This window comes from Drosophila mauritiana, chromosome 3L (genome assembly GCF_004382145.1).
Source record: "Drosophila mauritiana strain mau12 chromosome 3L, ASM438214v1, whole genome shotgun sequence".
Classification (NCBI taxonomy): Eukaryota; Metazoa; Arthropoda; class Insecta; order Diptera; family Drosophilidae; genus Drosophila; species Drosophila mauritiana.
This window is the reverse complement of record NC_046669.1, coordinates 25,811,972-25,838,133: the sequence shown is the minus strand read 5'-3', so window position 1 is coordinate 25,838,133 and position 26,162 is coordinate 25,811,972. Positions and strand designations below refer to the sequence as shown.

The 26,162-nt window shown below is 42.2% G+C and overlaps 1 protein-coding gene across 1 annotated transcript in view; it reads left to right on the top strand.

Annotated features, from left to right (window-relative positions):
* Window positions 1-26,162, top strand: part of LOC117141917 (unconventional myosin-VIIa) — a 606,161-nt gene that overhangs the window by 106,775 nt on the left and 473,224 nt on the right. Inside the window, exon 4 of the mRNA XM_033305646.1 lies at window positions 4,871-4,978. Within this exon, the coding sequence (XP_033161537.1) occupies window positions 4,871-4,978 (108 nt within the window). The remainder of the gene's footprint in view (window positions 1-4,870; window positions 4,979-26,162) is intronic.

Genomic DNA, 26,162 nt, shown 5'->3' with positions numbered 1-26,162 from the left:
CGACTGAGGCACTCGTAGAGACCAATGTGAGAGATCGCCGACTGAGGCACTCGTAGAGACCACTGCGAGAGATCGCCGACTGAGGCACTCGTAGAGACCATAGACTCTGAGTTAATTATTCACAAGGCTACAGCTATGAGGGTCCGGAGAGACCATGACGCATGAGGATGCGTGAGATCGTTGCAAGGAGTGCAGCAAGAGCCTGACAGTGTGACATAATAGAGAAACTGAAGACCGCACCATAGCAGAAGAGACTTGTTATGGCGGGGGTCGTTTGTGTAAAAGGAACTACACAAAATATAAGTTTAGTTTGTGTAAAAGGAACTACACAAAATATAAGTTCAGTTTGTGTAAAAGGAACTACACAAAATATAAGTTCAGTTTGTGTAAAAGGAACTACACAAAATATAAGTTCAGTTTGTGTAAAAGGAACTACACAAAATATAAGTTAATTATGTGTAAAAGGAACTACACTAAAGATAGGTTTATTATGTGTAAAAGGAACTACACAAAAGATAAGTTAATTATTTGTAAAAGGAACTACAAAATATGTTTGATTTGAAAGATGAAGAGAAAAATGTGTTAAAGGAATTACACGAGTGGTATGATTTGTTAAATTTGAGTTGTGTTACGAAAATTTAAGTAATTTAGTCATGTTATGATAAGACTAAAGTTGAAACTAATTTGAATCAGAAAAGGATTGAATGGAAATAATTCTTTGAAATATCCAGGGAGTCTTTGAATCCTGAAGTGTTATCACTTATGTGGTAGATTTAAGACAACACACGAGGACGTGTATTATGTCAGGAAGGCCGTGTCGCATTACGAATGTATTTTGACCACTGTACGTGTCTGTCATATTATTAGCATGGTTTGACCACTGTGCTTGCCAGACGCAGCTGCGCAATGAGTTTGGTATATTGTGAGGACATTCTTAGAATTTGACTACAACGTAGAATATGACTGGCGCCAAAGTACCGTTACGAGTGAGGCGACAGCGTTGTCGCGCTGTCGCCAAGTGTAGTCCAGCTAGCGTGTGTAAAGGATAGATCGATGCGTAGAAAATACGATCAGTTGCATACAGACAGTCGCGCACGCCGGTTGGAATTCGCTTCACTCTAAAGGTTTATTTGCTAATATGGAAGATCAGGAGCAAGAAAATGCCAACGCTGCGACATATATTTTATGAAAACCTGACATTAAATCAAAACAAGATAAGTAATTCTTATCCTCTTCATTCTTCTTCCACATTCTTATACCACTTCCTAATTGGTCAAGAATATCATTATTCTTCTAATTTGGCGATAGTCAATTACTAAACGCTTATGGGTTCATCATTCTTTATCCTTATTTTTTGTTTGTAAAAATTGTTAGTTGATATCAGATCGGTTTCATTTCCGAAACCATTGGTGTTGGTAACACCATAATAATTGTAGTGAATTTGTCAGCATGTTCGGCTGTTAGGCCTTTATCGATATACGATGCTCAAATGTACATTTTTCGGCTGTCTTTCCTTTTTGCTTTTACCACTTGGTATCTTGCAATTTTTTTTATTTTATTATTGCATATAGACGACAATATCGTCTCATCTTATATTTTGTAATGAATTACTTCTACAATTTTAGATTTTATGAATTCGACTGCTAGGCTTCGTACAGTTCTTTCGTTAAATTGACTAGTATTAGCACAGTGACATATCTATTCAATTGGATTTTCTCAGCATTAAAATTTTGGAATGACATTTCAGATGTCTTTAATGTATGGCCGTTGGGTGACTACTTCATCTGCCACTGTGTCGTGTTTCCTTTCTATTTTGCTGGCGCTTGAATCTGAGTTTGGGCCCGCCAGAGTATTATTGACTGGAATTTTCCAAGCCTGAGTAGAAATTGAATAAGTCCGCTGATCAGCGACTATGTGAAGCAGCGCAATAGATTCAAGCCCCTATTTTGATTTACCAATGCATTAATTTTAAGCATTAAATTTGTAGTTTTTAATGAAAGCATTTGAATAGTTCTTTCTCAAATCACATTGACTTGGGATCAGGATTTAAACAGCGCTAAGAGCATATAGCTTGATTGCTGCGGTAATAACATCCGCATTGTCCGATTTTATATCCAAATGCAACAAGGTATTGTGTTTCTTGTTATGTTTTTTTACAAAATATACACGTGAACTGGGTCTCAGCACCAGCGGAAGCACAAGTTGGGCCTTCAGAAATACAATCAAAAGCCAAAACCCTTCGCGGTGGATCCACGAAAGAAACAAATATTCGTTTTTCGGCTTTCCCCTGATCAAACATCATCTGATGTATTGTCTTATATACTAGACAAAGCAAAAGCCGATAATATAAATATGGAAAAATTTAAATTTTCTTAACTTAGAGACTTTTTATCATTCAAGATACTGTTAATACTGCCATTTGTTCTGGTGACTTTCGACGCGGTAGTATGGTGGTAAAGGAGTTCGAAGCTAAGAATATAACAAGAAAGAATGCTATAGTCGAGTTCCCCGACTATCGGATACTCGTTACTCAGCAAGTGTGAATGCGAACCCGAAACTTCATCATTCGGTATCCATAGCTATTGGAAAATAAAATGAGAAAAAATTTAAAAATTGTTCCAAAGTGTGGGCGAGACCGGTTTGGCGGCTTTAGGGCGTTAGAATGGGCGTGGTAAAAAGTTTTTTGGTAAATCGATAAAAATTTACAAGTCTATGACATTATTATATAATAGACTTGTAAATTTAGGATATTAATATTCAATATCCTTATAACGAAATAAATTGCGGCGCTATCGAAAAAGAATTACTCGGCATAGTTTGGGCAACTAAAAGTTTTCGACATTATTAACTAGCACGACAATTTCTCATTGCTAGTGAGCTAGGTTACTTAAAGGAACCTAATGCTTAATAAGAAAGATGCACAGCATCTTAAGGGAAGGAAAACTTTTATAGTTCCTGAGATCAAGAAAGAGAAAATAATATAATAATATCTGTAAAATTTAAGGAAATATAAAGAAAACTGAAATGAACGAAAACAGCTTGAGACTATGCTGGTCTCCGTCAAGGGGAAACATGTGTCCTCGCAAGAGTCCCTACAGTACCTGGGTGGTATGATAGACCACAGACTACCGTTCAAGGACCATGCGAGGTAAAATAGCAATACGGCAGTAGAGAGTAAGCCGAATGCCTGTGAGGAAGCAGCAGAGGATGTAATAATGCACTGTTCCAGAAGAGAGAGAGAGCAGCTAAATGTGTTGACCCTAGTGCCTTGTTGGGGAGCTGGATCACAGAATCATCACTAATATGATGAAACGAGTACGATCTGTCGAGATGGCCAACAGAGCTGGTGTCTGAAACAAAACACGTGTCCTGTATGGTGGCGGGAGAAGAATACTACCTCAGCGTACCCGGTTTGATGAAAAAAGCTACTAATGGGTGGAAGGAGTATCCCCCATGACCAGTTCTTAAGGAAGGGAGTGCGATCTGTATTCACATCCTGCTCATAGAAGTCATACCTTAACTGCCAGTTCCCGAGAGCGAGAAAGGACTGAAGAGCACATGGAGGTTTTTGTTTTAGTACGTAGGCGTAATCCGGCTAGGGCCATCGTGGGAAAGGCGTCCGAAGTGTTGAGCGCAGACGATTAAAAGCAACATGAGCACTCGCATCAAAACTGACTTAATCCAAAACAAGAGAGAATGCTATAGTCGAGTTCCCCAACTATTAGATACCCGTTACTCAGGGATATCGATATTGGGGAATAAATGAGACAAAATTTTAAAATTGTTCCAAAGTGTGGCCGTGACCGGTTTGACGGCATTAGGGCGTTAGAGTGGGCGTGGCAAAAGGCTTTTTGGCAAAAAATATCCAAAAAATTTTCAAAAAAATGGGCGTGGCTGTTTTTAAAGCTTGGAGCGTTAGAGTGGGCGTGGCAAACCAGTTTTTTGGAAAATCGATAGAAATTTACAGGACTAATAAAATTATGAAAAGTTATCCAAAAAACTTCAAAAGCATGGGCATTCTCAACTACATTTTCAACCTGGCACAAGACCTGCTGGACTCCAATCAACGCACCAGGAGGCTGCACCGATCCCACCCTTTGGACCTCTCTGGGATTAGACACGCACATTTAAATTAAATTATATACATACATTATGATATACATCACACATACAATATCGACAGTTATTGTAAAGTTTTCGCAACAAATTATGTAATCTATTAATTCTCTACCGTTAAGTTTAGTCTTCAAATTTAATGATTGTCCGCGAAGGACAGTTTTAAATAAATACACCAAAAAAAAAAATTTGTTTTAATAGGATTATTATGATATTATGAAAACACATAAACATTGCTTACACGCTATTAGTTGTAGATAATAAGACCCAGAACGTTTCGGACGTATGAATACACCTTGTTGTTAAGACTAAACCTATTCTTTAAACCTTTTATATGCGACAAGAAAGGATGAGGAGGATGAAGGAGTTTTATTAAGAAGTTCAACGTTCATCCTCCAGGCACAACGATATCTTACCTGAAGGCATCGATCGACTCTTTTTGGATGCACAAGTAACGACCCGAAAAGCGACGATCAATGCTTACATCTATCTAGACAAAGAATTCAAAGCTTGGAAGACAACTCTTAACCTTTCACATATGTAACTATATTGTTACTAAATATTTATGAGGCTTTCTAATATATTAAACCAGTTTTATGTGAATTTAGGAATTGTTGCATTGGCATATGTTTTATAGATTTAAATAATAAAACCCACTGGGAAACGCTATTTTTTTTCTATTTTAAGTTCAAGTTGAGTGGTCGCCTGTAAAAATATTGTTTATCAAATTGACATTTATAATTTAAAATTTCAGCAAACAATTTCTGAATATCATATGTGCAAGCTTGGAGATTTATCGCCGCATGTGTTTGCTGTAGCCGAAGCAGCTTATACCAGCATTGTCGATGATAATATTAATCAGGTAAGTTTTTATTTTTTTCACAAGACTTAACTTGGTTTAAATTGTTTACGCACTATATAAAATCTGTCATAATTTTGCAACGCAAATAACATTTGCGACCATATGAAGTACGTCCTCCCGTTTGTGCACAAACTCAGCTTTACAACTATAATCTTTCATCTTTCAAACATTTCCCAAAATAGTGAGCATGGCAAAAAGTTTGGGCGGTTCTAGGGCTTTAGAGTGGGCGTGGCAAAACAGTTTTTTTACAAATCGACATAAATCCACAGGACTAATAAAAAAAATAAAAAATATCAAAACATTTTTCAATAGTGTGGGCGTGACAGTTTTCGGAGGCATGTGGTTGGTACCAACTTGCTCTGCTTTTATGTATCTAGAATCTGTATGCTTAAGCTCAACTTTTCATTTTTTATAGTTCCTGAGATCGAAACGTTCATACAGACAGACGGACATGTCCAGATCGACTTTGATTTTCATTCTGAACAAGAATATATATACTTTATATGGTCGGAAATGCTTCCTTATGCCCTTCGCATACTTTTTAACGTAGAATAACGAAATCCGCAAGCTTACATCCTTCGTAACGCACAATGGCCAGTGCCAGAATGTCTCTTTTGGACTTACAAGCTCTTTAGGTATTGCAACTCCATATGTCTACGATCTAATAGCCCCGTCTGCAGTGAAAAAATGTGATCGCCTCAAGCTCTTACCTGTTGAAGTCTAATCTCCGGAGGTCCATGGACTGCCAGACGGCTCCGATCTCCAGGCCCATTGGATATGTCAGGGTTTGATAATTTTCGGAGCTTTCTCTTCTGTTTTTTCTCTTCGTCGCCTTTCTTTTTTGTGCAATGTAGGATGCAATGTCAGGCTAGCTGATCGCGCAGTCAGCTGAGTAACTAGTGTTGGTAAACGGCTTAAGCAGTCGATCACAGGTGGCGGTTCTCGGCGAATGCCTTCGCTACCCGCCAGAAGCTCCGCAATTCGACAAAGGATCTTGTCGCTGATTATAGCATACTTTGTGGGTGGGGTTAGTAAAAGCCTTGGACGAATCGCAGCAGACCATCCCCAGCCAAAGAAAACACTGTTTTGCAGAAATGGACGCTCCTAACCCCGTTAGTGGCCAGAAGCAGCACACCCAAGCAGTCAAAGTTTTTTTTTTTTTTTTAAATTTATTTATTAAGGCATACGGGGAAGTCATGAAGCCCCTTTGTGTCCTTCTTATCTATTAATTCAGCCCATTTTGGGCTCGCCGGCTAACTATAGTTAGATTTTTCAAATTTACAGTAATTTAACTAGAATTACATAACAATCACATATAACAAATAGGATTTAAGATAAGCGTCAGCTTCTGCGGACCCTTGTCAAAGGAGATCGGGTAATGAGATCCCTCGGTTGCCTTCTATTGAGCCTCCTTGGTGGGCGAGATCTATTTAGAGCGCTGGCCAGCCGATTTCTGTGGCGCTCCAGCCTGTCATGGTATCTGCTCGAGTGCTGGTTTATTTCGTCGGAAACCGTTGCTAGTTTTAGGTCTCTGTGCAGAGTGGTGTTTCGAACAAACCACTCGCAGCCGGTGATAAGTCTTGCTACCTTATTTTGAATAGCCTGGATTCTTTTGATTTGGCTGTCACATGCCAAGCCCCAGATTTGGCACCCATACTTCCAGTTTGGTGCTAAGATCTGTTTGTAAATTGTCAGCTTGTTGGATAGCGACAATTTACTGCGCGAACAAAGTAGCCAGTAGTGCTTCGCCACCTTAGCACGTAGGCGCGTTCTGATGTCGGTCACATGCTTGGAAAATGTGAGTCTGCGATCCAGAAGCACTCCAAGGTACTTTGCTGCGTTCGGCTGTGGTACGGGGGCTTCCTCGATGTAGACGGGCGGTGGCGTTCTCCGCTTTAAAGTAAAGCAGACGTTGTTGGACTTACTGCTATTGATGCCAATGTTCCAACGTCTTGCCCATTCCGAGAACCGGTATGCAAGGTCCTGGATACCATCGGCTGCGTCGTGCTCGCATCGGGACCTGTAGGTGACGCACACGTCATCGGCAAATGTGGCCAACATAGATTTCCCGTAAAGGCTTACATCCGGCTGCGGCATGTCGTGGCTATACAGGCAGTAGAGCAGGGGGCCGAGGACACTACCTTGTGGAACACCAGCTGCCACGTTGTGCTCGGTGGAAATTGCTGAATGAAAGCGCACAGCGAACCTCCTTCCTTCCAGGTACGATTTTAGCAGCCCAAAATATGGAGCAGGCAGCGTCTGCTTGATTTTCAGTTGGAGTCCAATGTGCCACACTCGATCAAACGCTTCTCGAATGTCCAAGAAGAGGCTGTTACAATATTCCTTACTGTCGTAGGCCGTCAGAATTTGCTCGACGACTCGATGGAGCTGCTCGACAGTACAGTGGCCAGCACGGAAACCGAACTGGTGCTCAGGGGTAATCCCCTGGGCTTCCATAATCCTTACAATCCGGACAGCAATCAGTCTCTCAAACACCTTCGAAATTGAAGGGAGGAGACTGATCGGCCGGTAGGAGGCGGGCTCCCTTTCCGGCTTGCCAGGTTTGTGGATCATGGTGATTATCCCGAGCTTCCACTGATAAGGGAAGTATTGCAACCTCACAATAGCGTTGAAAACCAACGTTATGTAGAGGATCGCTTGTCTGGGCAGGGCCTTCAATGTGGCGTTGCAGATGACGTCATGTCCAGGTGCTTTGTTGTTACTCTGGCGCACAATGACTTCGGCTACCTCGCAGGGTTCAAACGGCGTGATTGGCATATCCATTTGAAGCGCTTGGTTCAGCTGGTCCTGAGTTTCTTCAACCTGTTGCAGGCTGGCAAGCTTGAATGGTTGAAATCGCTCGGCGAGGTGCGCAGCGAATACCTCCGCTTGTCCCAAGTCGGTCCGACACCATGTCCCGTTGCTATCGACTAGAGGCGCCTTCCTCGTGCAACGCCTTTTGATTGCGCGCGTGGCCTTCCACAGCGAATGCGTCGCTTCGCTTTCGACTCCAGTATTGGCAAGTCTTTCGTCGAACCATGCGGCTTTGTGCAGCACCAACGCGCATCGGAGCCTACTCAGCGCTCGATTCCATTCCGTTTTGTCCAACGGGTGCCGAGACCTCATCCACCTAGTGCGTAAGCGCCTCTTCTCAGCTATAAGCAGCAGGATCTCCCTGGGTATTGGGATTCGATCTGCCGCGGGCTGCCGAGATATTCTGCGAGTTGCCAATCTAGCTGCTGACTTGATATTGTTGGTGAGCAGTTCGATAGCATCATCAACGTTCTGTCCAGAGTTTAAGGCAGTGTTGAGGGGCAGTGTGGACTCCAGTTGCGATTGGAATACCTCCAGGTTAGTACGCCTAGTGATAAGCCGCTCCATCTTAGGGTAGGATATTGCCCCCGCATCCAGCGTAATTACCAGAGGCAGGTGGTCGGAGCTAAGCTCAACAACCGCACTTATGCTAGCGTGGATGCCCAGCACACCCTTTGTCAATGCAAAATCGATGTATCCTGGTGAGCCTCTAATGCCGTACGGGTATCTTGTTGGTCCTCCTGTTGCTAGCGAGTCCACCTCCGAATTTAGGACGAGATTCGCTAATGTAATGCCTCTTTGGTTGCTCCTTCCCGCACCCCAGAGCCAGTGGGACGCGTTCCAATCGCCTGCAACAATGAACTTCGTCTGGAACTCTTCCAAAATGTCCTTAAACTCGTCCGTAGTCCATGCAAATCTCGGTGGGCAGTAGACCGCTCCAAAGCTTATAGGACCAAGTGCCGTTTCAATAACCGCCGGCGCAAGTTGCACCTTGGCAGTGGCTATTGGTGTTAGCGGAAAGTGGGCAAGGCTAGATTTGATTAAGATAGCTGCTCCGCCTTTGGCGTTGCCACCACTCGGATCATTGGCAGTGTAGGCTACAAATCCGAATAGCTTAGGCGTCTCTGCCCCCTTGCAGTGTGTCTCGCTGAGCAGTAATACATCGATTTCGTGACGTCGCACGAAGCACTCTACTTCAGGCAACTTCGTGGATACGCCGTCGGCGTTCCACACTAGGATGCGCAGCGGCATCATTATGGCGCTTGACGCGCTTGGAGAGCAGTGAGCAGATTGATAATCTGCCCCTGCTGCTGTGACTGTTGTTGCTGTTGCTTCATCATCATCATCATTAATTCCATCTGCTTCTCTTGAATCGAGCGCAAAGAATTAATGTTTTCATTAAGCGTCTGCAGGATGGCTTCAATGCTGCTGCTAGCATCCGTCGAGCGCTGAAGTGTACCCCTAGACGTCCTTGTCCGGCTGCGGCTCCTTTGACGACTGGGACTTCCATCATTGGGCTGTTGCTGTTGCTTCTGTTGTTGGTGCATCAGGCTCAGTGGTTGCTTGTGGTGAATGGACCCTCTAGCCACATCTGCATAAGATATTCCGCCTCGAGAAGAGGGGATCTCCTTACCTCCAGCTAAGCCCCGTGAAGTTGGTCGCTCGTTTACTTCTGTTCTTCCAGCCACTCCACTTCTGGGTCTGGATCGCTGCAGGAACGCTTGTAGCTTGCTGCAACCTTTATAGTTTGCAGGATGCTGACCGCCACAGTTGTAGCAAGTGCACAGCTCGATGCGTGGCCTGGTACAGTCCTTGGCTGGGTGTTCGCCGGCACATTTCACACAAATGTGGGCCTTACGGCAGTATTTGGCTGTGTGGCCAAACTGCTGACAACGATGGCACTGGACAAGCAGTCAAAGTATCTCAGTGGAAGATGCCGAGGGAGAAGAGATCGATCCCTTCAAGACTGCAGGTGAAGACAGCGGAGCAAATCACGGCACAGCCAGCTGGAATCAAGAGCAGTGTTGATCCAGACACGTGGACGAAGGCGAAGACGAGGAAGAAGGCACGCCTGTCGCGCAGACCCAACGATAGTCGAAGGGAAGGGAAAGACCTACAGCAATTACATATCGATTGTCACCTCGATAGTGGGATGATATGGATCTTCAGGGTGAGAAAGAGGTGATACTCTGGACAGAAACACACTTTCAGGACTTATTACATCTTACTTACAAAAATCGACCAAGAGAGTTTCGAATATAATTAACTTGTGACAACGATAAGTCGAGCAATAAAGTCATGCTGTGCTATAGGGAGAAGAATATGCTATAGGGAGAAATATATTTTTCTTCTGAGACCACATTGTGATAGGGATATTAAAATCACCAAGAACTACCAAATGGTCCCTAACAGACAATTTATTTAAGACGGATTGGACGGATATTCTGAGAATTCAGAAGACAGCGCAATGTAAGAGGTCGTAATTTAAACAGATTTATCGACAATTACAACTTTACGTACATTAAGTCTAAATTACGGAACTCCTCAAAATGTAACTCCTCTGACGGATGGTAGACCTAACCGCAATAGAAACTATTATCGGCTTTTGTTTTGTCTTGTATAAAAGACAATACAGAGTTTTAATAATTATGTTTAAAAAATATAATTATTATATACATAGTAACGTAATTATGCCTCCTCATAATTCACTTATACAAAAGACCGACCGCGGTGGTCCGCCGTATCGATTCCTCGTTAAATAAACGAACATTACTCGATATTGCGCATCCACTCAAGCCGAAATCAGAACCCTGCCACTAGGCAGGCACATAGCCAAGTTATACATAAGAATTCTTTTTCATACGTATGCACATAAGCATAAGCAAGAAGCGCTCTCGCGCAGATCAAGTAAACAACTCACTAACCCAGTACATCTAAGATTTTTTCACACCGACTGTTTCAGTCTTAAGCTGATATTCAATCAATAAAAACGCAAAGCGGATTCATTCTGAGTTTTTATTTATTTCGGCGTTGATCTTAGTTCAAATACGGATCATTTATTCGACTTAAAACAAAAACTATTTTACTGGCGCAGTCGGTAGGATACTAAAAAAGTATCAGAAAAAAAGAACCGCGAGTGGAAAATAAATTAACTTTTATAATCCGGTACTCGTGAACAATTACGCTTGTAATTTTCGTTACTTCAAATTGGATTATAAAACAAAACAACAACAAAAAAAAAAAAAACAACAAAACAAAGAAAAAGATTAAATTCATCCCATAAGTCCAACGGCAGGCGAAAGAAACTACAAATAATAAAATTATATAATAGTAAAAATTGTTTAACTAAGCTACCAAATAAGCAAAAATCAAAACAATAAAAAACTCCAGAAGACTAAAACGTAAAAACATAATAAACTCTATCTAAATAAAACTGAAAGAAAATACAAAGTGGAACAACCTAAGATTGCCGCACCACAACTCGTAACTCTAAACAAAAACAACCTAAAAGAAGCGCGAAGACAACTCAAAGACATTTTCAAATTTAATGGAGATCCCTCAGCGCTTTATATGTTCATTAGTAGCGTGGATTACATTCTAGAACTATACCCAACTAACGACCTGCGACAACGACGCATTCTACTTGGAGCTGTGGAACGAAACATAGATGGACAAGTAATAAGATCATTGGGACTACCAAACATCGAGGACTGGTACACCTTGAGGTCAAGTTTAATTGTGGAATACAAGCCCCAAACGCCAATTACAAACTTTCGGAAAATTTCCGAGAAAGACCATACAAAGGAAATTTACGAGCATTCTGCGAGGAAGCTGAAAGTAGGCGTCAACTCTTAATTGCTAAACTACATCTAGAAGGTAATAATACCGACCTCATCATTTACTTGCAAGCAATTAGGTACTCTATTAAGGCACTTATTCGAAAATTACCAACTAATTTGTTCTGTATTTTGGTTCATCATGAAATTCCCGATTTAAGAACCTTAATTAACATAGCACAAAATGAGGGGATTTATGAAGAACACGCAAATGCTTATATGAAGCAAAAAATTTAAAATAATACTTTCCATGCAAATACAAGTAAAATGAATCCAAACTTTCAAACTCACCCATTCAATCACAATATCCACTCATGCAAACTCAACAACGAAGAATGTTCAACAGACCACCCATGAGACCTGGACAAAATCAATTTGGTGCAACTAGATTTGCAAACCCACAAAATAATTTTAATAGGAATCCATTTCCACAAACGCAACAAGCTATAACTAATAACCCCAATTTCAACATTAAACAAATTATTAAACGTCATAGACCAGCCGACAGCGATCAATCAAGAATGACTATCGACGAACTTAGACTACAAAACGCACAAGAATATGGACCAACTGACCCAAACTGTAATCAACACTTTTATGAACAAGAGAAACGAGAATTTTCGGTTACCAGCCCGGACAACACCAATACAATCCTGTGTCATTGACACAGGATCTTTAGTATTCCAATTCAAAACACTAAATGAGATGTTTTTACATACCATAATATTAAACAAGTCTATTACCATATCCAGTAACAATATTTTTAAAAGGCCTGAACAATTTTATCTACAAGATTTCTCAGAAGATTATGATTTATTAATTGGTAGAAAATTACTTAGTGATGGACAATCCATTATAAATTATACAAATTCATTCATTCATTCATTAATTCATCTAAATGAGGAGGAAAGTTCTAAATTAAATATATTATTAAATAAATTCAAAAATCTTCAATATCAAGAAGGAGATCCCTTAACATTCACTAATACAATGAAACACGTAATAAACACAACACACAATTCTCCTATTTATTCTAAGCAATATCCACTTGCTCATATGCATGAAATAGAAGTAGAAAATCAGGTCCAAGAAATGCTTATGAAAGGTTTAATTAGAGAAAGTAATTCACCATATAATAGCCCCACTTGGGTAGTATCAAAAAAAATTGATGCTTCGGGTGAACAGAAGTACAAAGTTGTGACTTTAGGAAGTTGAACGAAATAACAATTCCAGATAGATATCCAATGCCAAACATAGATGAAATACTCGGTAAACTAGGACAGAGTCAATATTTTACAACAATAGATCTAGCGAAAGGCTTCCACCAAATAGAAATGGACCCATATTCAATTCAAAACACTGCATTCTCCACCAAGAGCGGACATTACGAATACGTTCGGATGCCATTTGGTCTCAGAAACGCACCCGCAATATTTCAAAGGTGCATGAATAACATTCTTCGACCACTGCTCTACAAGCATTGTTTAGTTTACTTAGATGACATAATTGTTTTTTCTTCATCGCTTGATGAACATCTAAATTCATTACGATTGGTTTTTAATAAATTGTCCGAAGCAAATTTAAAATTGCAATTAAACAAATGCGAAATCTTAAAAAAGGAAGCCAGTTTTCTTGGTCATATTGTAACTCCGAAAGGTATTAAACCAAACCCTCTTAAAGTAAAATCTATATTTTCATACCCAATTTCAACTAAAGTAAAAGTGATCAGAGCATTCCTAGGACTAACCGGTTATTACCGCAAATTTATCCCTAATTACGCTGACATAGCAAAACCTCTGACACAATGTCTAAAAAAGGGAATGAAAATAGACACAAAAAATCAAAATTATTTAGATGCATTTGAGAAACTAAAAGCCTTGATAATAAGCGAACCAATTTTACAACTCCCCGATTTTGAAAAAAAATTCGTCCTTACCGCAGATGCTAGTAACGTAGCCCTTGGTGCCGTTCTTTCTCAAAACGGTCATCCAATATCTTTCATCAGCAGAACACTAAATGAACATGAATTAAATTACAGTGCGATAGAAAAGGAATTACTCGCCATAGTGTGGGCAACTAAAACTTTTCGCCACTACTTACTTGGACGACAATTCGAAATAGCTAGCGACCATCAACCTCTTAGGTGGATACATACATTAAAATAACCAAATGCTACACTCCAAAGATGGAGAACAAAATTACAAGAATTTCAGTTTACTATCGACTATATTAAGGGCAAACCGAACGTAGTTGCTGATGCATTATCAAGAATCAAAATTGAAGAGAATCATTATCGTAAAGTCACCCAACATAGTGCAGAGGAACACAATAGTGAGCTTATTCATTTAACAGAAACACCAAAAAATATTTTTAAAATCAAGATCAAAATAAAGTAGAAAAGTCAACCTATTTCGGTAAATCAATTAATACTATCTTGTATGATAAAATGACAAAAGAAAGAGCAAAGCAATTTTTACTTGACCATTTCATTTACAAATACATTACCATGTGTATTATGAGTGATGTAGATTTTGAACGAATAGAAGCAGCACATAAAGAAATCATTAGAGACGGCGATTTCTCCAGCTTAGCCCTTAAGCGATGGCTTGAAAGTGAGGAGATTGAGTTACGACTTAACACAGCCAAAAACGGAGTAGCAGATATAGAAAGGTTACATAAAACAATAAATGAAAAAATACGAATAATTAATTCATCTAACGATAAGGAAGCTAAACTAAGCAAAATTGAAACTATTCTTTTCATATACAATCACAAAACTAAGCATGACACAACTGGACTACTGGACTGGCAGGTGCTCACATTTTTCTTTACTCTGGTCGACCAATTTTAGACACTAAAAAAATTAAAGAGACGCAAATAGAAAAAATAAATAGTAACAGACAAGAATTTGATATAGACACTCGATTTAGAAAAGGTCCTCTACAGAAGGGAAAATTGGAAAACCCATTTAAAGCAAACGAAATTGTATAACAAATAGACTCCGATCATTATAAAATCACAAATCGAAATAGAGTCACTTATTACTCTAAAACACAGTTTAAGAAAAAGAAAACGTTTAATAAAGTCCCAATTTCAAAGGAATCTGGCGTATAATGATGATGTTACAAATTCAAATAAACAACATTGACACCAATCACGGCTATCTCCTTTTTTCAAGTAAACCAATTCAAATACCATTTGAACATCATTGCCTAAAAATTAATTTATCTGAAATTAACACTTTGACTACTTACTTTGGCCATAAAATACAAAACAACACAGATACACCCCGCATGATATACCTGTATAATAAATTGCTCAAAGAATTAAACGGAATAACTACGGAATAATAACGGAATAACTACGGAATAACTACGGAATAACGTCTACACGTTGTCGCTAAAAATAGCAGCGTGGAATGCCAACGGCGAACTGACACAGTCATGTTGATATCTGAAACGCATCTAACAAAAAAACAACTTCTACATTCCTCCTAGAGCTGCCGCAGGCATTTGCGAAACCATAACGGTTTACAACAATTGGCTTTCAACAAAAAACAACAAAACAAACCGGGCTAAGTTACCCCCCCCCCCCCCCCCCCCCCCCCCCCCCCCCACACCACAAGTACATCGAATAGCTCTCCCTATCCAGCTCCAAACAATCGCTGTGAAAGTGCATGGACATCTGCAGGCACCAATTGATAATAAGATATATTAATAAGATGATAGAGGGAATGTGCGTTTAACTCTTGCGAATTAACTCTTTAACGCAATCGCGAAGCTAGAATATTTTCCGAAACAATGGAAAACGTAACACACTTAATGGCTTTCGGTAGAAGTCAATTTATTACCAACATTCCTTACAGTACTTAGTAGTCTGCCACACAGTGACACTCAGAGCCGCGCGGCCATCAGCACTAGAGTAAACTGTCAGGAAAGAATAAAACATTACCAGCATCCTACATCCTACAATAAGCCTACTAACAAGCCTTTCGAAACTTTTCGAAAGTGAGCTCTATTTACGTTTTTAGACAAAAACACAGGTAAATCGAATCACGACAGAAATACGCAGTGCCTTTGAAAATAAAAAGTATTGCACTATGTCTGGACGTAATTCACGACTTTGACAGAGAATGGCTCGATGGACTTATGTTTAAAATTAAACAACTGCTGTCGCAAAATACTCATAAGCTGCTGGAGGCATACCTCGACAAACCCATCTTCGTATCAAGTTGCATCAACAGTGGGCCCAGGACTGCAACGTCAACGGTGTTGGGCCCTATTCTCTCACACTGTATTTATTGGATATTCCCACTAGCTCTCAGCTAACAACTCACACGTTCGCCGATGATACCGCGATACTCAGTCATTCCAGATCGACAGCAACTTCGAGGCAACTTCGAAGCTAGCCTGCCACCTGCTATTGGTGGAAAAATGTTTTGTAGGCTGGAGCAGTCGTATCAACGAGACGAAAAGCACACATGTTACCTTCAGACTAAATCGATAAACCTGCCCTTCCTTAGTACTACACAACGCACCTGTTCCACAAGCTGCTGAGGTAACGTGTCTGGACGTACAACTAGACAGGTGGCTTACGTGGCGTAGGCATATTGAAGCTTAAACAAATGTAAAGCTTTTAACACTTGGTTTCCCTGGCTTGTCAACGCCCCTGTCTCCCCTAAGTCTCGACTACAAGGTTTTCATATACAACAATGTGCTTATGCCAATATGGACTTACGTGTCTGAGCTATGGGGCTACGAGTCTGAATGCAACCAACCTAGACATAGTTTAGCGAGCCCATTCAGGAATCCTGCTCACTATTACTGGGGCTCCGAAAAAACAAAAAAAATCCAAATTGCATGTCATGCTTGTCAACGCACATCCAAGTCGCCAGCGATAACCTAAATAGAGCCAGCCTACAACCAATTCAAATTATAGCCCAATTGTAACCTTATACAGATTAAGTTTAAACAACATTTTATTAGCCTTAAAAGAGAAGATACAATAAATAACAAGAAATTGGCAAAAAGTACATTTATATCGATTTGCCAAAAAAATTTTTGACACACCCACTCAAACGCACACAAACCGCCCAAAATTGCCACGGCCACGCTTCTAAAAAAATTTTTTGATTATTTTTATTAGTATTGTAAATTTCTATCGAGTTGTAAACAAATTTTTGCCACGCCCATTCGTTTTATTGTTTATCTTGCCAATTTCTATCGGTATACCAAAAACACCTTGCTACGCGCCTCCATCCCCCTACAAAACGATCAAAACCGTCACCTCCACACTTAAATTTTTTTAAAATGTTTTCTCATTTTATTCCCTAATATCTTTTGATATCCCAAAAAATTTATGAAATTTCGCATTCGTATTTCGACTAGCTGAGTAACGGGTATAGCCACGGGTATAGTACCACTAATTCCGGTTTAAAAGAGCGGAATATAAATTGGCGAAGAAACTTTAAGCAATGTAACTAGGACCCTTGAAAGCGCGGAGATCGTGAAACAACTGTGATCGATGGACCTCACGCTATGGGAGGTGGCGTAATTGGATACACATAAATGAAATTTTGTGTTACAATGAAACAACGGGAAAGTCTACTGAGAAAGAAGCACTGCAAGGCATCGCTGGACTTTTAGGAATCGGTAAAACAAAGCACAGTTTAAAGGCCAAATACTTGTTTGTTTTTTTTAAGCAATGGAAACGACTTATGTTTTTCAAAATGGTTTGAACTCCTGACAATCAGAACACCGAACAAAGAGAGCGTAAGAAAGGAGAGCGTAACAGGCCGCATTACCAACTATCGTTCCTTGTGACTAGAATCATCTAACTACCTAACTACCTAACTTAATTTACAATTGCAATCATAGAAACTGTTTTCATAAGCTAAAACATTTTGTAGCATATATTAGTATATGATATATAGTTCAGCTATAAAAGGAACTGAACAAGTAATACTACTTTGCATTATTCTATGCACCAGTTTATTATTTCGCTTTATTTAAGTATCTTTCATTCATATTTAAGTAACTTTTGACAATAAAAATTGATCATCTCCCTATCCCTATCCCTACTTATTTTGTTGGATAATGATAAATAAGAATGGTAAGAAGATAACATCAAACATTGCAACTGTAAAACTACCCATTTTTGAGTGTTCCAGGGCTGTGTACCCTTTATAGCATTGCAGAGGGGAAAGGGAATTCAGTCAGTAAATTTGTGACAATATATTCATATATTCTTGACCACTATAAACTGACCGACCGTTTTTACGGAATTAAGTCTCATTTTTAAAGCTTTTACTGGTAGTGCAGATGTCGGAATGATCCCGAAATATATAATAAATATATCATAAAGATGGAAGATATTGTATAAAATATTGCTTATACATAAGTTTTTCGTCAAATTGGGAGTAAGCCCATCTATATTCTCATTCTTGGCACAGGGGTGTTAAGAGGACCATTATTTATAACGTCGATTAATATTGGAATTACTTAAACAATCAAAGAATCAAGTAGAGCCTTAATGTTGCAGTGAGTAACACTATGGTAAACAAACTCTCAACCATCCATAACATGATAACAGATGTTAACGAAATGATACAGTATAGAAATAGCAACCGATGTAGAAAAACTGAATAAGAATCAGGCAAAACGAAGCGTCATTTTCATTTTCTGTATAACTTTTATAAGCTTTACAATTCCATCTTGTTAGGACAGCTTGTTATTGGGCGCTTTTAAAATTGTTTATCTACTTAGATCTACTGACACAGAAAATAATTCTTTGGCAACGGCACTTAGCCATAATTATTATAATTTTTTTTTTTTTTTTGAATGGGTGGTGATATTTTATTGAATCTTCTCTTGTTATATAGAGACTAACAATAAGTTTACAAATCTTAATATACTCACTTAATTATAAATTTATATTAAATCGTTACGTTGGATGTGCGAGTGATTATTCACTTCTAAAAGTGATTTGATAATTAGGGTGGCCTTTTTCCCTTGGTTGGGAAAATAATTGTTTTTAGCTATGACATTGAGCACAGTTTCGTAGCTCCAAGTGCTTTTTTTTGGATTCAGTTGTTCTTTGATAACTTTTACAATTTGGTTCGGAGGAAAATTCAGTGGATCAGTAGGTTCTAGTACCTGTCGTGCGTTGCGGACTCCGTTTACGTTTTAAAAAAAACGTAGCGATCCATAACAGTCTGCATGACCGAATTCGGGCGGCCACTTGGATTGCTCTTTGACTCACGTAAATCGGTAATTGTAGCTGTTAAGTGTTTTGCTTGCAATGCAAAAGCCGTTGAGGTCGTTGACAGAAACGTTTGAGTTGAAGAAACTGTTGCGGTTGTTGTTGTTGTCGATGCGATTGCAGTTGTGAGAGGCAACCGTGCTGGTAGTTACTGCAGCTAGGCTTAAGAGAGTAGGCTTGCCTACAATTAACGGAGTTTGTGGTGTTTGGTTGCGGCATTGGGGAAGCGCACTCTTCGCTCCAAGATTTTTGAACTGTGCTTGGCAACGATGGAGAGCAAGAGTGCGCTCTCTGGGCTTGGAAGGGCTTGAGCGTTTCCGTAGAAACGAACGAGAAATATTGAAGAGGGCCAACGCTCGTCTTGTTCACGTTGTCGTTGCTCGCGAATTTCGTTCTCCATTTTAATTTCACTGATTTAGTAATTTATTTATTAGTTGATTATTCATTAGTTTGAGAGCAGCACGAAACACGTCTGCACTCGCCGAATCCCCAATGACTAACTTAACCTTTATTGTAAGCAAATCTTGAAGCCAAGCGGTTTTTTCTGCTCTAAAGCTCACCTTAAGCTTAGCATCCAAGAGCAATGCTCTTCAAAAATTCACTAACATATTCTTAAAGCACTCAGTCCTCTCCTCAATTTCACTTAAATTTGATTTTTAATAAAATCTTGTTTTTTTTTGACAAAAATTCGATTACAGTCTTAGCAAAGATGTTAGAATAATAAGATGCTTAACACCATACGATTTTTTGCTTCTTTTGGTGTTGGCTCTAAGGCTGTCTTCAGGCTCTTTCGAATATTTTTTCAAAAGCCAGAGAGCTCTGAGCAACCCAGTCCGAAGTGAATTATTTCGGAACACGTTCCTTCATAATTATTTTATTAAGTGGAAGTGCATCTACAAATATGAAAGTTACCATTCCATTTTGACATTGAGACTCTCTTTCATAATTCCCTGAAGTGCTTCTGTAGGCATCCCTGAATGGCTTCTGGATGCCTTCCCCGAAATGCTTCTGTACGAATTCCTGAAAGCTTCTTACGAAAATATTTCATTTTTTATTTTTTATATTGATGATGGAGGTTTTTTTTTTAATTCGTTTATTGAACCATTAAGAAACTATTTAACTATTTACAATAAAACATTAAGGAGGGCAAATCCAAGACTCCCCGCGGTATGGCCGTGAAGCATTGCTTCGCGAGGACGATCAGGATTTGCTCACTCGTGGACCCTCCTGGCTCTCTCGGCTCTTCTGAGCTCGGTGGTTAACGCTGCGGCGAAGCTGTTGACCGCTTGCCATTCCGCCTCCCCCTGCAGCATGAATGGGACTAGGTTGTCCGCATTCAGTCTGCCGCCAAGTACGGTTTCCAGAGAGCTCCGTTCCCTAGCGTATTTAACGCACGAGAAGAGAACGTGCTCAGCTGTTTCGCTCCGACCACCTCCGCACCATGGACAGTCATCCGCCTCCTCGTGTCCAAAGCGCTTCAGGTAGCTGCGAAAGCAACCGTGCCCGCTGATCAGCTGCGTTAGGTGGAACGTTGAGGTTGGCTTGAGGTTGGGCTTGAGGTTGGGTATCAGCTGCTGCGTCCAGCGACCCTTAGGCTCGTTGTTCCACCTGTGCTGCCATGTCTCCAGAGTGTGCTGCCTTGTTTCAGCTCGTATTGCTTTCTTGACGCCGGGGGAGAGTCTTCGACCGTGGGCTTGGTTGAAGACCACTTCGTTTTCCTGCGCTAACAGGTCCAGAGGCGGTATCCCTGCGATCACCAATGCCGCCGCGTTGGACACTGTTCTGAAGGCGCAGCAGACTCGTAGTCTCTACAGTCTGTGGGTAGCATTTAGGCCCTGGGCGTAGCTTTCGGTTCCAAGCGCTTTTGCCAACACCGGGGCGGCATATAGCATGGTCGCTTGGGTGACGCTCGTCAGCAGTCTTCTGCTCGCCTGTTTTGGGCCTCGGGAGTTCAACATTATGTTTGATAGCGCCCGATTTACACCTGCTGCTTTCGAGCTTGCGTAGGCTAGGTGTTCCCGGAACGAAAGCCTGGTGTCTATCATGACTCCCAGGTACTTAATTGACAGAGAGGAGGACACCGTGGTACCGCCTACTTCGACAGTGGCCGTCTCCACTGCCTTCCTTGAGCTAATCAGGACAGCCTCAGTCTTCTCCGGCGCCAGCTCTAGCCCCATTGAACTGAGCCAATGTTCAATGGCCCTGATGTTTTGGTTACACTTCTCCTCGGCCTTGCCGGGATGCTTGTCAACAACGAGCAAGGCCATGTCGTCCGAGAAGCCTACGATCTCGCTCCTCCCGACCAGCGGTAGGCGAAGTATCCCGTCGTACATGGTGTTCCACAGAAGCGGGCCGAGGACCGAGCCTTTCGGGACTTCACCGGTGACCTGGTGCCTAAAGACTCCTTCCGACGACTCGCACCCGATCAGAAAAATAGCTGCGGATGATCCTGACTAGGTAGGCTAAGACGCTGAATCCAATCAGTGCTTCTAAGATCCGGTCCCACCTCGCTGTGTTAAAGCGTTCCTGATGTCTAGTGTGACCATGAGGCAGTACTCTTTGCTACCCCCCTTCCATTTGGTGCCCTCGATTGCTTGGGCCGCTACTTCGACCACTCTGTTGACAGCGTCGACGGTGGACCACGCTTTCCTGAAGCCAAATTGGGGCCGTGAGAGGTCACCCGCGTCAGCGATATCCCTCTCTAGCCGAATGCACACCAGTTTCTCCAGGAGCTTGCCAGTTCCATCGTTGAGGCATATTATCCGGAACGATGAAGGCTCCTCGGGTGGCTTCCCTGGTTTTGGGAGGAGAAACAGTTTTGTATTTTCCAGCAACTCGGGAAGACTCCTTCCGTCAGGCACTTGATGATGGAGAAGGTGGTATTGTGTGTTTGCAAAAAATCCTGGAGTTACTGCGGTACTACCGCGAGGCTATGATTCGCAGGCCGAGGATGCGCTCTCGATTCCTATTGTCTTCAGCGAAATTGCTGATTTGGCCCCAGAAAGTCTGGTCCATGATCATGCGTATTCCAAGGATCCTTAATGAAACCTTCCTGTCGCGGTCAAATTGCTGGAAATTAAAAATGATATGCTCATCCGGGATAATCCCGGCCCTTCGTCAACTGCTTGCACCGTCTTTGCCACCATTCCAAGCTAATAGTTCTGGCGTTGGCTTTTATGGCTCGCCTCTGAGCAATACTGGACTGTTCGCGATCTTCTTCACCTCGTCGTAGTTCTCCTTTGCCTCAACGGCCAGCAAGTCTATAGGAAGAGTTTCAGCTATGACTTAAGCTGCGTCGTCCGATATCGTCAAAAAACCGGAACACAGCCTCAGGGCACACCGCCTGTGGACCTTTTCTCAGACGCTTCGGCCAATATCGCGGCTGAGTACAGTGCTGTCGCCCTGCGGACAGGCTGAATGAGTAGTTTATTCGCGCTAGAGCCCCAGTGACCCTAGCCGCCTTCCTGTTCGCTTCCGCCAGATGCTCTTTAAACGACAGCCAAGTGTCAAACATGAAAACCCCTAGGTATCTTATCGTTCGTGCCGACAAGACCGTGATGCTTCCTACTCGGATGGTGGCTGGCTCTACCAGTTTGCGGCTCGGTCTCCTTTTTGTAGTGTGCTCTTTGGTGCAAATATATGCATTATCAAGGCCCAGCTTCTCGATCGCTATTTGCCACTATTACCAAGGCAATATCGTCCTTAGTTCTTCCTGATAGTGGCAAACTTAGCACCCCATCGTACATGGCGTTCCACAGCAGTGGCCCAAGTACTGATCCCTGGGGGACTGGTTACTCTGTTTACTCTGTGCTCAATTCTCCCTCTGTATCGTAGAGTAGTACTCGGTCGCTAAAATAGGACTTAAGTATGCCCACCAACGCGTCCAGTACACCTAGGTGCTGTCCTATGGTGACGTCCCATCTCGCTGAGCTGAAAGCATTTCTGATGTCCAGAGTCACCAAGCAGTACTACTTCTTGCCTCCTTGCCATTTTGTATCTTAAATTGCCTTTAAGGCGATCTCCTTAACCGTTGCTATTGCATCCAAGGCCGATCTTGCCTTCTTAAAGCCAAACTTCATTGACGAGAGGTCCCCTGCAGCGGAGATGACTTCGTGCAGTTTGAGGCTGATACAGCGATCGAAAGCCTTGTCCATGTGGTCGATCAGGCCTATCGGTTTGCATAAAGATGGGCTGTCGGGAGGCTTGTTTGGCTCCTTCCGTGAGGGACGGGCTAAATAACTTAGCGAGTGATTCCAGGTGCCCATCTAGCCCTGGCGTTTTTTTCCGACGGCATGTCCTTGGCGACCTAGCGGATTTCATCTGGTAGGAATTATAATAGCGATGCGTTTCCTGGAGCCGCGTGTTTCCAACTAAGTGGTTGCCACGTGGAGTATTACTGTTAATAAATTACATTTCTTACTCAAAAGCATTTTATACCTACCGCCAGGTTTATTTAGTCTCTTATTCCTTTTGGCAGCTTTAGATTTTCGCTCGCCACTATAGAGCAGACGCAGACCACGTAGACGCTCACTAGGGGTCAGACGCTCCGTGGATTTTAAAATTGGCTGTTGGTCCGCTCCTTGACCTTTGACACCTATACTTTCTAGTCGAGCTCATTGGTACTATTTTCAATAGGATTCCATGAGTTGCTGCCAAGGATTCCCGTCAACAGGCCAAGAAAGTATGCTATGATCAGCGACAAGATCCTTTGTCGAATTGCGGAGCTTCTGGCGGGTAGCGAAGGCATTCGCTGAGAACCGCCACCTGTGGTCGACTGCGGCAGTGCAGCCCCACCAGACCGGTAGCTTAAGCCATTTAGCAACACTAGTTACTTAGCTGACTGCGCGATCAGCTAGCCTGACATTGCATCTTTAGTGATTTTCGATAATGTATCCCAGCTGCGCAGCATCCGTTTCTAATAAATAATTCTTTGGCAGCGGCACTCAGCCGTTCTTGTAAACATCCTAAAGCCGGACCTAAGCAGATTTGACTGCTCTCTTTGAACACTTCCTAATCTTAAGAACCCAAGAGCGAGGCTCTCCCGAAATACAAATATTGTTCATATACTGAGGCTTCTCAATCAAATTTGCATTTGAATTTTAGCCTTAAGCTGATATCTGAATAAAGTATAAATAAAGTAAAATATAACTGCACCAAAATAATAAACCAAGAATATTTTTGAACAATAAATGTTATTAATTCAAAGCTTATGAAAAAGCTTGTTGGCTAAACAGTGGCAATAACAAACATAGGGGGGAAATTCAGATGTCAAGCGGAGGGCCTGTCTGTGGTCAGTGCGAATCGTAGTCTGTAGAAAGAGTAGAAAGAAAGTAGAAAGAAAGCTTGTTGAGAAAGAGTGAGACGGCACAAATTTACAGTCAAAATTAGCAAGGCTACGAGTCAACAACACAAGGCAACGAAGCAGCAGAGAAGCTGCAGCCGCGAAAGTCAATAGAAGCAAGATCGCTACGTCGATACGTTCGGGAAAAGGAAAGCAAAGTCCGAGCACACGTGGGGCTAACGCGTTATCATCTCTCCCAGCGATAGCCTGGAGAGTCAGCCGTATAGGCAGCAATTCCCAGCTAGCACCCAGCAGCGCAGACCGCGTCGTTCAGGACAACGCGAGCCGCACGACATCAGAAACGAGGCCGTCGAACAGGCCCATCCAGGTCCGCCGCGTCGGCTTGAAGAAGGGGTTAGGGTGGAACGTTCGCCTTTCACTGGGCGTCTCGGTACAGGGAATGCGGCGTAAACCAGTCGTTTGCATGGAGCGTCAGTAGGCACTGAACAGGCATCCGGACCAGTCCGGACAGAGCAAAGGGCAGGAGGTTGCGGCTAGCAAGGCGTTTATCTTGAGAGCCCAGCACCTGTCTGGTTCCTTAGTCTGGGTACGGGGACGCTTCCCTAAGCCCACAGCACATCTCGTCGCCACCAAGGTCGCTCACGACGGAGGAAAAACTCACCACTGGAGATCGAATTGAAGTGTAAAGCGAGCCACATTAAAACATGCTTGATCACGTTTGCTATAAATTTGATGGGACGAACACACGACATCTTCTGAGCTAGCCGTGCGGTTCGTAGGGAGCAGACCAAACAAAATCAATTCGTTACGTCTGGCGCCTAAAACGTAATTATCCCGGCAGTATACTTGTGAGCAGCCAGCCATGTAAGCTATTGACGAAAGACTGGCCAGGACTGTAGAGAGAGGCAAGGGCGTACGTACGGAAATGAGAAGACTACGCCAGGTATAAACCAACTCAGCGGCAGTCAGTAGAAAAAATGTTGACGCAAATCCCGGATGAGCCTTGGGCAACAGTGTGTGCTGACTTCGTCGGACCATTGTCGAGGTCGAAGCACGGAAACAGTATGTAGTTGGTGCTGATCGACAGGTTTTATAACTGGACTGAGTTGCAAACAGCCACGGCGGAGACGTTGCAGAAGCGTTTAGGGAACGCATAGGTACGAGGTACTGTAAAAACAATGATAGCACAGTTTGCCGGACAGAACCAGAGGAATTGGGATGAAAGATGGCCCGAAATTATGATGTCTGTAAATTCCAGTGTACCAGAATCTACGAACAACTCACCTGCATTTTTGACGCAAGGCCGCGAGCCGAAGCTACCGGACGGAATATACGACAGAAATACGCTAGGTAGAGTCTCCGGAAGGAAACGCCGAGAAGATGAAGGAGATCTTCGAGATAGTACGGAGAAACCTGGAGAGAGTTTTCCAAGATCAAGCAAGACACTTATGTCTACGAAGAAGACAATGGAAGCCAAAGATTGGTGACGTCGTGCTTGTCAAAGAGCACCATTTGTCAAAAGCGGCAGAGGGATTTACGGTCCAGCTGGCTCTGAGGTTTGATGGGTCGTACCAGATAATGGACTTCGTATCGCCAGTGATATGGAAGGTACGCCTTCGGAAGGATAGAAAGGAAGGGACGGTAAACATCAAGGACCTAAGCCAAAGGATCAGGTGGAGGAGGATGGCGAGAACAAGGACGCGGATCCAACGGGAGGAAATGGGGAAAGTATGCAATAGAACCAACAGTACCTGTGAATGGACGGAGCAAGTCATCTGTTGAAGCGTCAGTCCCAAGGCGAGAGACAACGGGAACATGTCGCGAGCAAACCACATGAGACAGGAGGGAAAGCGGGAAAGGTAGTGATTAGAAGGAGTCAATACAAACGTTAGGCCGTCTAGCTGTCACTAGAGTCAACGGGGCCTATCGCCTATTGAACACCGTAGAAAAGGGAGAGATGGTACGGATGACC